A 13,719-nucleotide genomic window follows, 5' to 3' on the forward strand; every position below is an offset into this window, starting at 1 on the left:
AGGACAGCCACGTAAAGAATGTGTCAGTGTTAACCATTTAAAGCGTCCAACCATCCACCCAATCTACAGTTTAATGACATTGGTGAACAAAACAACATAGGAACAAACTTTAAAAAGCGGATTTAAAAGTTTGACTCAGTTTATCGACACAAAGAGAAAACAAAAAAACCTACAAAAAGGCAACAGACATAAAGTAGAGATCTATGTGCACCCCATCTTGTTACACCTCGAAATGTAGTCATGTTTTGTTTGCAGTTGTATTGTTGGCAGCTATCATGTATTTAAAGAACTAATTGTCCAAATATTTTTCAATAATGATTTTCAATTGTCCACCTATTTAATATGCCACTGAAAATAACAAGCTGTAAATAAGTTATGTCGGCAATTTACATAAACATAAAGAAATCATCAAATCTATAATTGTTTTCCTCACCAGACTAATATAAACAGGAAAACATACTTAAGATTTTTTATTTTTGTTTTTGTTTTTATTTTCCTCGTGTGTTCTTTGTAAACATTCAGCGTGGGCCTTTAATTTTAATGCACAAAGCAACAACAAGTAACGCAAGTAATCAAAGTTCCTCATTTTCTATTTTTTTAATCTATTTCACTGAAATTGATTACATAATACATTTTACAAGTAATATTTATACTACGCAAAACATGTTTCCTTCTGTGTTTATTAAATCAGATGTGAGCATTGTTTAATTATCCGATTCTTCTAATGAGCATCTCAAACTATATAAGTTAATTTTCATATTTCTTTCTTTACTCTTAGTCAACAATGCTTCAGTTTAAACAACATTGTTTGGTCTTGCTTCTTATTGCATTGGGTAAGTTTTCCTTTTGGTTTATGTGCATTATTGAGGGGGGATAGGACCTTTATCGGGATTCCGGGATCGGGTGTTTTTAAGCTCGGGATTTTGGGATTTACCCCTTCGGCATCCAGGAATTCTTTTTTTCGAGTTTCGGGATCCGGGATTTTTATTTATTTAAATTCGGGACCTCGGGATTTCGTGTTTTTAAGCCCGGGATTTCGGGATCATGACCCCTCCTATCCCCCCTCATTATTAAGGCAGTTAAAGGAATATATCGTAGGGAAAATATATAGAGAATATCATATGGCTTTTTCAATATCGCATCCGTATCAACCCGAGACATCAATATAATCCCAAGAGCTCTGCTCTGATACGGTGTGTGATATTGAAAAAGCCATATCATATACACTTTATTATATACATATATCTCAAGTAGATGTTTTTTATTTGACATGACGTCATACTGATAAAGAGGATTGAAATGACGTCATACAGATTATAGGTTTGACATGACGTCATACAGATTAGGGTTTTGATACAGCCTTTGCAACAGTGACTGTAATCGATGACGTGACGTCATACAGATGTGATAAAGCTTTTGCAACCGTGCTGATATCGATATCATCACGGGTGGCTGATACAGCTCGCTTGCCATTGATTGTATTACACATACAATTTATATGTATTTACTACTAAGTATATAATAAATGCTGATATGCTTGGTCTATATGTCATGTTGTGCTTCTTTGGTACATACATGTTTGGTTTATAGTTATTAAGATTATAACACAATGTTGACTGGTGTATCCGTATTTTTGACAATTTTATACATTATGTCTGTTTGTTTTGTTCACGATATCGTTGTCCACATAATGGAATTCGATGTGACTGTTGTACAAGTTAAAGGTTAAGCTAGCTATAAAACTTGGTTTAATCCTCCATTTTGCACATACAAAAATGCCTGTGACAATTTAGAAACATGTCACTTGTTATGTGTTTGAGCTTTTGATTTTTCCATTTGATTAGGGACTTTCTTTTTAAATTGTTTATCTGAGTTCGTTTTTTTGTGATTTTACTTTTTCATTACTTAAATAACTTATAAGAGTAAGAAACTGATACTTTTCTTTAAGCAAATGGAAGTAGTTATGGAAAAAGCAAAACAACAAACATTGAAATAAATAAAGGACGTGGATATAGCTACGATCACGATGGTTATGGAAACGATAAAACAACTAATATTGTGGTAAATAAAGGCAATGGATATGGTTACGACCACGATGGTTATGGAAAAGACAAAACAACAAAAATTGTAGTAAATAAAGGACATGGATATGGTTACGATCACGACGGTTATGGAAATGGTAAATCAACAAAAATCATAGTAAATAAAGGACATGGATATGGTTACGCTCACGACGGTTATGGAAATGGTAAAACAACGAAAATCATAGTAAATAAAGGAAATGGATATGGTTACGATTATGACGGTAATGAAAATGATAAAACAAAAATCATAGTGAATAAGGGATATGGGTATGGTTACGATCACGACGGTTATGGAAATGGTAAATTAACGAAAATCATAGTAAATAAAGGAAATGGATATGGTCACGATCACGACGGTTATGGAAATGGTAAATCAACGAAAATCATAGTAAATAAAGGACATGGATATGGTTACGATCACGACGGTTATGGAAATGGTAAGTCAACGAAAATCATAGTAAATAAAGGAAATGGATATGGTTACGATCACGACGGTTATGGAAATGGTAAATCAACGAAAATCATAGTAAACAAAGGAAATGGATATGGTTACGATCATGACGGTTATGGAAATGGTAAATCAACGAAAATCATAGTAAATAAAGGTAATGGATATGGTTACAATAACAATGGTTTTGGAAATGGTAAAACTCACATCATAGTAAATAAAGGAAATGGATATGGTTACAATAACAATGGTTATGGAAATGATAAAACTCACATCATAGTAAATAAGGGAAATACATATGGCTACAGAAACAACGGTTATGGAAATGGTAAAACTCACATCATAGTGAATAAAGGAAATGGATATGGTTACAATAACAACGGTTATGGTAATGGTAAATTAACGAACATTATAGTAAATAAAGGAAATGGATATGGTTATGATTACGACGACGGTTGTGGAAATGATAAAACAACGAAAATTGTAGTAAACAAAGGTGATGGTTATGGTAACGACCACACCGGTTATGGAAATGGTAAAACTCACATCATAGTAAATAAAGGAAATGGATATGGTAACAGAAACAACGGTTATCGATACGGTTACCTAAACACTGGTTATGGAAATGGTAAAACTCACATCATAGTAAACAAGGGAAACGGATATGGTTACAGAAACAACGGTTATGGAAATGATAAAACTCACATCATAGTAAATAAAGGAAATGGATATGGTTACAGAAACAACGGTTATGGATACGGTTACCGAAACAATGGTTATGGAAATGGTAAAACTCACATCATAGTAAAGAAGGGAAACGGATATGGTTACAGAAACAACGGTTATGGAAATGATAAAACTCACATCATAGTAAATAAAGGAAATGAATATGGTTACAGAAACAACGGTTATGGATATGGTTACCGAAACAATGGTTATGGAAATGGTAAAACTCACATTATAGTAAATAAAGGAAATGGTTATGGCTACAGAAACAACGGTTATGGATATGGTTACAGAAACAATGGTTATGGAAATGGTAAAACTCACATCATAGTAAATAAGGGAAATGGATATGGTTACAGAAACAACGGTTATGGAAATGACAAAACTCACATCATAGTAAATAAAGGAAATGGATATGGTTACAGAAACAACGGTTATGGATATGGTTACCGAAACAATGGTTATGGAAATGGTAAAACTCACATCATAGTAAATAAAGGAAATGGATATGGTTACAGAAACAACGGTTATGTAAATGACAAAACTCACATCATAGTAAATAAAGGAAATGGATATGGTTACAGAAACAACGGTTATGGATATGGTTACCGAAACAATGGTTATGGAAATGGCAAAACTCACATCATATTAAATAAAGGAAATGGATATGGTTACAATAACAATGGTTATGGAAATGATAAAACTCACATCATAGTAAATAAAGGAAATGGTTCTGGCTACAGAAACAACGGTTATGGAAATGGTAAAACTCACATCATAGTAAATAAAGGAAATGGATATGGTTACAGAAACAACGGTTATGTATATGGTTACCGAAACAATAGTTATGGAAATGATAAAACTCACATCATAGTAAATAAAGGGAATGGATATGGTTACAGAAACAACGGTTATGGATATGGTTACAGAAACAACGGTTATGGAAATGGTTACAGAAACAACGGTTATGGAAATGATAAAACAACGAAAATAATAGTAAATAAAGGACATAGATATAGTCACGATTACGGCAGTTATGGTAATGGTAACGGTTTAGTCAGACATATTCACGAAGGAAATAGAGGATATAATGGTATAAATAGAAATAGTGGAAGGAGATCTACCATAAACAGTATTACCTTCACTAATAGAGGATATGGTGTATAGTATAAGATCAAGGTAAGATCAAAGGTTACAACTCCTCATGCAAAGTTTTTTTTTCTAGATAATCCTTTATTTATCTATTTCTTCATCTCATGCGATATGCAATATTTTTTAATTTTTTCATCTCATGCGCTATTTTTTTTTTTTTCGTCTCATGCGATAAGCATATGCATTTTTTGGTTTCTTTTAAAGAAGGATGCAATACGTGTGTTATTATTATGACTCGTCAGTGTCAGCGCTTTATACAAACAAAAACAACCAGAATAACATATACTTATAATTATATATGATTAATTTGATAGATTAAATTTGTATTGACGCAGCATATACAAATATAGATGTGTGTAAAAAAAATAGATTTAATCTATATTTGTATAGTTAATAACAACACAACAACAACAACATTCGTCACTTTACTTCAATTAAAAACTTAAAATCATATCAATTATTATATCCACTCCAATTCAACATAGCATATTAACACATGTTAAAGTCTTAACATACATATATATCCATGGGATGTACACTAACCACTGTCCATTTGTGGTGTACCTCCAGTTGTTCTACACATTTATTTTACAGTTTGTATGAATTATCTTTCATTATCATAAAATAATTTGTTTAATTGGTTCTCGATTTTTTATATCTATATTTTTTCCTATTGCAGGAGAATGGTGCAAGGTGAAAGATTTTTTTTTGTAATGTAATATTTTTTAAACTTCAAGTACAATTTAATACAAGGTAACAGTGAACACAATCTATAAGAATAAAGATGGTATTTTATGAAAAAAAGAAAAAAAAACAATATATAATCCCGAGAGGATGTTTTGTTTTGATTTCAGAATCTTAGAATTGAAATATTATTGTACAATATGAATAAGATGAAGCCAAAAACTTTTGACAATTTAACATTCCCAAAAATGTCATTTTCTATCTTTGGTTTGATTTCAAAAACTGCATAGATATGTTTCTTTCAGTTGATGACACTTTATATTCAGCTGATTTAAAATCAGAAAAATTATGAGAAAAAAAGTTATCAAACGTACCAGGATTAAAATTTGTATAACCAGAAGCTCGTTTCGTCTACATAAGACATATCAGTGACGATCAGATCAAAATAGTTAGAAATCCAAACAAGAACAAAGTTGAAGAGCATTGAGGATCCAAAATTTAAAAACGTTATGCCAAATACGGCTAAGGTAGACTTGAAGGGGTGCATACAGTGAAGATCCATTTTTTTCATTTATTTTGTGATTTATCGTGTTTTCATGATAGACAACCAAAAATGCCTTGATTTCTGATTTGTTTTCAATTACTCTAACTTATCGAAAGTAATATTGTTTTCTTTTCACAGTTTTTGATATGGTGTTTATCACTATGATATAAGTAATGCAAGGTTAACGTAAAAAGGATTTGAAGGTTTCTGTTTCGACTCGTTCGAATTCAAAGCTCCTAGTCATATTTTTTCGAGCATGTAATATTTCAAAAACAGTCATGAACACTGAAATCTGTATCGATTCATTTAAAGAAATTTCTCTTCTTATATAGACTTCTTCGTGTGTATCTTTGTCGTAATCATTTTTCAGTTGTCGCTGTGGATTATTTGTTACTTGCCTTTGTCTTTGAATTGATCGTAGCAGTTGATAATATTTAATCATCATAATTCATGTTGTCGTATTTCAAACTCTGCGATTTATCACGTTTATAGGATAGGAAAGGACATGACCTGCCTCCATTTATAATATGTTTTACTTATATCTAAAAAACATTCATACAACGAATATAATAAAATAAATATGTAAAGACTTCTGATCTTTCTTTTACAGGTGGAACTAGAATGTACTGGTTATAAAGACAATTGTTGCTGCTTCGAATAAAATGTATCTTCAAATCATCTTATTCTTTACTTGAAAAATATGTGTGTGTGTAAAATGGGGTATTTAAAAATAAATGCAGTTGTTTTCTAAAGATCAGAAAAAAATTTGAAAAAGATACAACTTGAAATTCATTTTATAAAATTGGTTCTTGTTTTTTATTTTTAATTTTATGGCCGTACCGCTTCCATCAACTCTCCATATCATTGAGTATCAGGTCTTTGTTACGTCAAATATACATGACCCAATCCTGATAACTTCACAAACAACGACAGTAATATGTTTAATTTGTACCTACGTTCTTGAGTTTGGCACGAACTTATTAAGTTATTGTCCAGTTTGCTTGTAAAACAAATACAAGCATTGTATTTTCTCCTGAAAAAGACACATTTACAATCGGACACATCTATTATCTATTTGTTATCATATTCAAATTGTGAAAAAAATACATTTATACGAAGTCTTGTTTAGCTCGTTTGATGTGCTCAGTCGACAAAAAACTTCATATTGACACTAGTAGCTGATCTCTTACAGTTTAAGAACAACAACCCTTTATAATTAACCAGACACAACTTGTTTCCTTTTTCCTTTTTCCTTTTCCGATATTCAAATTTTGTCTAAACTGGGTTTTTTCCCACAAAATATTTCTTTCCTCAAAATTATTGTTCACAAAATATTTTTTTCATCAAAATTATTTTTTTTCAAAAATTGTTTTTCCTCAATATCGGAAAAGGAAAAAGGAAACAACTTGTGTATGGTTTATAATTATCTAATATATATAATATTAACAATACGTTAAAATATTCTATGCGTCCGAAGCGCTTTTCTGGATTTACCTTCATCAGGAACGCTCAAAGCCAAATGTTTGAAAGCTTTAAAAATACATAAAAAAGCATATATGTTTATGGATATACAGATCAACAGATAGGTTTTATCCTGATTTCAAGAATAAGCTGTATCATGTCACGTCGAAGCTGTGGAACAGTAGCTCTTAGGTCCTTATGTTATTTTTTAACTATTTGCGGACCATAGAGCTACGGATTTTTCCTATTTCAAAACGTTCGGAATTGCGACCCAGGTTCAGGTCGCACTTATTTCGCAAAAAAATATTGTTTATAATCCATGCAAAACTTTCTCGTGACGTCACTACGAGATTCAATATGGCCGAATAAAATAGGCTGAGAATGTATACAAATGAAAATAATTAGATAATAGTGTCAAGGAAATGAATATTCAAACATAAATAGGTACGTCATATCCTAGAAAAATATGTAACGAACGAACTATATTTATTGACAAGTTTTGCATGGATTATAAACAATATTTTTTTGCGAAATAACAACAACGACAATACTTTATTTTAAGAGGGTTAATAAGTCAGCTGTATAACTAATCTTTCCCGAGGCCCTAATAATAAAAAAGCATAAACATAAATGCAAACATATACATGGCATTCATTAGTATAAAAGTCAAGTATGATGATAATGTTCAATACAACTTGATAACGAGTGTTATGTTTTTTTTATTATACTTCACGTTAAAATTCCATATTTTGATTTGCTAATACGAGGGTGTTAATTTACTCTATCACATGGCTGAGCGGGTGACAAATATTTTGAATGGTACCCCTTGAAAAAGCATTGCCAACCTTTACTTCGCCGCGGTTGAAAATGTTTTCTTATGTAACAATCTGCTCTTTCACCCTCTCAGCTATGTTTTATTTTTATTATGGAATAATAAAAAGGTAAAACATGCTACGCAGAGGAACAAGTTTGAGTTTCTTATTGACAACATATTTGTTGAATATGGAGGTAGATTGTTTTATTGTTTGCATTTCTATGGGAACGAAATGTGCGCCTCTCCGTGCCTACCTGTCCTTATTTCCAAATGAGTCTGATTGAATCACATTCAGATATAAGTGTATTGATGATGTCCTATTCATTGACAATCCAAACTTTCTGATTAAGTTCCATCAATATACACTCCAGAACTAGAAATAAAAGAAACTGACATGGCTTCCTCTATCTTATCTTTAAACTTTACCGCAATTTTGACATAAGCTGTCATCTCAGAACTAAAATCTATTAAAAACGATTTTAATTTCCCTTACCCTAGAAGTAATATAATAACTTCACCTGTATATTGGATATACTTTTCCCCTACTCTTTCGGTTTTTAAAAGCTTGCAGTTGATACGCAGACTTCATAAAACGTCCAAAGTGTCTAAGCAGAAAGTTTACGAAGCATGGTTATGTAATAGAACGTCTCGTCCTTTATCTAAAAATGTTCATCGAAAGATACAAATGCCTTGAAGTTGTTGATAAATATTCACCTTCACAAATAAGCATTAATAATGTTCTTATAGAATAGCTACAAGGTACTGACCTTTTTTATCGTCTTAATAACGTGTACTATCGGGTTTTTTTATTTGTCGTTGTAAATTATTACCTTAACTATTCTGTCTTTTTGGGGGGAAATATCTTCTAGGAGAGGCTCGGTACTTAACATTCCGCCTTTTTGTTATTGTGCTATGGTCATTTTTGTTATTTTGTCTTTCGTTTGTTCTTATGTATGGTGTGTATACATGCAATTCTGGTTTTCTCTGTTAACATATTGTGTCAGATTGTTTGGTTTACACATTTTGCAGACCGAATCCTTATATCGTTGAAATGTCAAGTCAATAAACTATTCTTTATACTGGAAAATAGAAGAAAAAAAACATTCTCAATTGTTGTTTGTAGTATTTTTGAATTGATTTACACATTTGGAAAATTTCCCCCTTTAAAAAGGCCTCATATCTGGCGGAGTAATATTATAACACAATAAAATGGGATCTGTTGAAACGAATCCGATGGTGAACGAATTCATTTGAGTATGGAATTAAAAATTAACAATACGCATAAAAAAATTTCAACAATTGCTAAAGAAATAAGGTTGAGTCGTTCAACGCTTCGTTGTTTACATTGGAAACAAAGACAGGACAAAGAGATCGTCATGAATAATTAAATAAAGTTCCAGCAACTAATATTTTATTATTCATGAGGAAAAGTGATATCGGGTCAGTGATAGACTTGCTACATGTCCCTTCCTAATTATTATTATTTTTTCAATTTTGCCCCTTTAATAATTTTACTGCTATAACTAGGAGATTACAATAATACTGACATCTGCAGGAGGAAGCCTTTCTCCAAGTGCAATCAGTAGGCTGACACTTATCAGTAAACATATAAATTAGTAAGAGAGAAATATTAGAAAGGGAATTGTAGCCCTTTCTCCAAGGGCAATCAGTAGGCTGGCACTTATCAGTAAACATATAAATTAGTAAGAGAGAAATATTAGAAAGGGAATTGTAGCAAGTCTAGGTCAGTGACTGTATATGACATAGACATATACAGAACACGTATTTGCGCATCTTGTGTGCAGAAAAAAATTGTACCGTTTATGTTATTGACTGTTCAAATAGAACAAGTGCAAAATAAAATGAAATTATATGCAACTGTCGAACAAGTGAGAAGTTTAGATAGCTATAAAACCTGGTTTAATCCACATTTTTTACATGAGAAAATGTTTGCACCAAGTCAGAGTTAAGACATCTGTTTTCCTTTCGTATGATGTGTTTAAATTTTTGAATTTGCTATTTGATAGGGGAATAGACATTTAACATGGGTCATTTTTCTGTTATAACAATTAATTATATATAAACCAGTGTTTATGAAAGGTTATCTATATGTTTTAAACACCTCGAATTACCCATATCTAGGACCACTGGTGTATGAATGTTATTTAGGTATTATATGCATGTACCTCAAGCAACTCAGCAGCAGTGCTTCGTGAACATTTTCTATAGATTATATTCCTCAGAACCAGTTTTGTTTGAACGTTATGTAGTAATCATAAGACTTGAACAACTCAGTAACTCTGTTGTATGAACGCTATCTAATGGTCAAACAACTCGAACATCTCAGTTCCAGTAGATATCGTATAGCGGGTGTAAAATTTCGCAATTATCATTGAATAAGGTATACGGAATATTTTGGCGGATTCAATTTTTTATTAATACCTTTGCCTGTGCACTTTTAAACTGGTAGAATTGATTTTGACGATTTTTTTCTATCCTCAAAAATAAGAGAAAATTTATACCCTGCGAAAATAACCCGCTATAGGATAATTTACCTCGAACATCTTAAAATTTCGAATATCTCAGTAACATTATTATTTAGTTGTGTTGCCATTTATATATAAATGCCTAAATATGTGCACAACAGTACTAATAATAGAAAACAACACGTTTAATAATTTCTTGCGTCCGAGGCGCTTTTCTGGATTTACCTTCATCAGGAACGCTCAAAGCCAAACATTTGAATTCCGAAGATGTATAATTACCGAAACCGTTGAAGAGCTATATGTCAAAAATGCCTAAAATAAATAGCAAAATTCATCTAAAGCCAACTTTGCCTGAGGGAGTTGAAACCTTAGTTTCTAAATAATTTCTAAGTTTCTAAACGGACAATTTTAGTAAAGTTTGTTAATCATGTCAGTACCGAAATACTGACTACTGAGCTGATGATACCCTCGGGGACTGACAGTCCACCAGCAGAGGTATCGACCCAGTGATGTAAATAATAGAAAACAACACCTTTATTTTTTTCTTACGTCCGAAGCGCTTTTCTGGATTTACCTTCATCAGGAACGCTCAAAGCCAAACATTTGAAATCCGAAGATGTAAAAGTACCGAAACCGTTGAAGAGCTATATGTCAAAAATACATAAAATAGATAGCCAAGATATAAAATAAATATAAAATATAAAATAATATAAGATGAAAATATACGAAGATGATTATATTAGTACAAATCTGTAAACTTTAATAATTGTTTCTTATCATTGTTATCTGCGCAGTATCGACTATTATAGACATTCCAGTACCTATTAAATTTGCTGGTTGGTCCTTTAAATAAACTATTATATATATCGTGTTCATACACCTCGAACTACTCAGTACAAGTGTTGTAGGAACGGTACCTTTTGGTCATTTACCTCCAATAACCAGTAGCAGTGTAAACGCTCTAAACACGCAGTCGTCCACCTCGTCTAACTCATTACCGGTGTTGTAGGAATGTTTTCTGGAATGATATACTGCTAACAACCCAGAGTTGTAATTTAGAAGTCATACACCTCGCACACCTCGCACACCTCAGTTATGGTGCTATAGGAACATATTCTCGGGATCATATTCCTATAGTAACTCATTACCAGTGAATAAATGTTATTTAGGGTGTTATACCTAGAACAATTCGGAAGCTGTTGTAAACGACCGTTTTCGGGTCGGCATAGACCTCGAACTACTTATTTATTAAAGTTATATTGCGTCACACACATCGAACATCTCAGCACCAGTGTCACACGATCGTTATCTAGGGGTAAAAAAAACCTGGATCAACCCAATAGCAACGTCATAAAAACCTGTTTTTAATAGGACTACTCTTGGGATATTTTAGTATCAGTAGTATATATAATACTTTTTAACATTGTCTTATAAGCGGAAGGTTTGTCTAGCCTTTTCAACAGGTTCAGCCCACAAGTTTGTTTTTTTTAAATATCCTGTTCCAAGTCAGGAATATGGACGTTCTTATCAAATAGTTTGTCTTTATGTGTGTTGGAGTTTGTTTTTGTTGCATTTCGGTGTTCATATTGTTCCTTAGTTTTCCTATTATTGTTGATGTGTTTCACTCGGTTATAGTTTGTAACCCGGGTTCGTTTTCTCTCAATCGGTTTCTGACTTTCGAAAACCAGTATACTTCTGTTGCCTTTATTCATATATGCACGTTTTTTAATAGTCATACGCCCTGGTTAAGCTTTATGAATTTCAAGGGTGGTACCAGTGTTGTCTTGAATAAATCACCCGAACAACTTATTTACAATTTTGTGTGAATGTTATCTTTGGGTTATATACATCCAATGATTTTTAGAAACGTTATATAAAAATTATCTATGTGTTATAGTGGCATCGGTGGCCGAGTGGTATAAGTAGTTATCTACTGTAATCGCTTGCCAGTCAACACTGAGGTTTGTGAGTTCGAACCCCGCTCGTTTAGGTGAACTCGACTCCAAGGAAATCTTAATTGACAAGGGTTGTCAGTTTTTCTATCGAAGGTCGGTGGTTTTCTCCGTCTTCCTCCACTTTTAAAACTGGTCGCCACGAAGTAGCCAAAAAGTGGTGCTTAAAAGTGGCGTTAAAACACTTACAATCAATCTATGGGTTATACATAGTATACAACTCAGTAACTGTATTATAAGGACCTTTTTCAATTGGGATCAAATTAACTGTTGAGTTACCCCGCAAAATGTAACATCTGATAGTTTTTATATACCCCAATAATTATACATATTCATTAATATGCAAAATATCTGTATGTTGTTTTTGAGGTGTTCTGATGTGAAATTTGTTTCCCATCAATTGAGTCATAAGAACATAACTAGTTAAATTGGGCTACGGTACAAGAGGAATTTTTGTCAATGAATGCTGGTTTTCCAGGCGGAGATAAATGTTTAAACGATGGACTAACGTTCTTATCGTACGATAAAATCGAAGTTTCTTCACTCTCTCTGTTTTATTTTCGTTTTGTTAAATGTTGTTTTGTTAGCAGCTATCAAATAAAATATGTTTTAAGAAAACAATGTTCCTGTATTTTTCATTATTTGTTTTCTCATATCCACCTTTTCGAGATGCCACTGTACATTACAAAAAAAGTCATATCACAAAAATACTGAATTTAGAGGAAGATCAATTGGGAAAGTCCATAATCACATGGCAAAATCAAATAACAAAACGCATCAAAAACGAATGGACAAAAACTGTCATATTCCTGACTTGGTACAGGCATTTTCAAATGTAGAAAATGGTGGATTAAACCTGGTTCTATAGCGCTTACCCTCTCACTTTAATGACAGTCTCATCAATTTCCGATATTTTTACATTGATGCGTTAAATAAACAGACACAATAAATATAATAGTCAAAATATGGGTACATCAGTCATCAAACTGTAGATAAGTCATGTGAACGATCTACGAAAATATAATGAATCATTTTATCAACCTTTTTTGACTTACCAATCTGATACAAAAAGGTAAATTTACCTTATTTCTTTTTTGTTTTTCTTCTATTGTAAAAATATAACGTGGGCTTTTAATTTGAATTCCAGGAAATCATATAACATTTTAATGTTGCAATTTTTAATTTTTCGAATTTGTTTGTCCGAAGTCGATTACATCATATATTGCATTCGTATAATGTATACTACGCAAAACATGTGTCCTTATGTGTTTAATAAATAAGGTGTGAGCATTGCTTAATTTCCCGATTTTTCTAATGAGCCTTTAAAACTATATAAACGAATTTTCATATTTCATTCTTTACTGTTAT

At 32.1% G+C, this 13,719-nt stretch overlaps 1 protein-coding gene across 1 annotated transcript; it reads left to right on the forward strand.

Moving 5' to 3' along the window:
• The first annotated feature begins 769 nt into the window (after window positions 1-769).
• On the forward strand, window positions 770-6,313 carry LOC139516218 (probable serine/threonine-protein kinase clkA). The gene is made up of 3 exons (XM_071306178.1): window positions 770-833; window positions 1,949-4,437; window positions 6,249-6,313. The coding sequence occupies exons 1-2, from the start codon at window positions 785-787 to the stop codon at window positions 4,423-4,425; spliced, it is 2,526 nt and encodes an 841-aa protein (XP_071162279.1). The 5' UTR covers window positions 770-784; the 3' UTR covers window positions 4,426-4,437; window positions 6,249-6,313.
• The last annotated feature ends 7,406 nt before the right edge of the window (window positions 6,314-13,719 follow it).

This window comes from Mytilus edulis, chromosome 3 (assembly GCF_963676685.1).
Source record: "Mytilus edulis chromosome 3, xbMytEdul2.2, whole genome shotgun sequence".
Taxonomy (NCBI): domain Eukaryota; kingdom Metazoa; phylum Mollusca; class Bivalvia; order Mytilida; family Mytilidae; genus Mytilus; species Mytilus edulis.

Coding starts and splice junctions, on each gene's coding strand:
- LOC139516218 (XM_071306178.1), top strand. CDS start 785: ATGCTTCAGTTTAAACAACATTGTTTGGTCTTGCTTCTTATTGCATTG. Junction 834..1,948: donor CTTGCTTCTTATTGCATTGG/GTAAGTTTTCCT, acceptor CTTTTCTTTAAG/CAAATGGAAGTAGTTATGGA.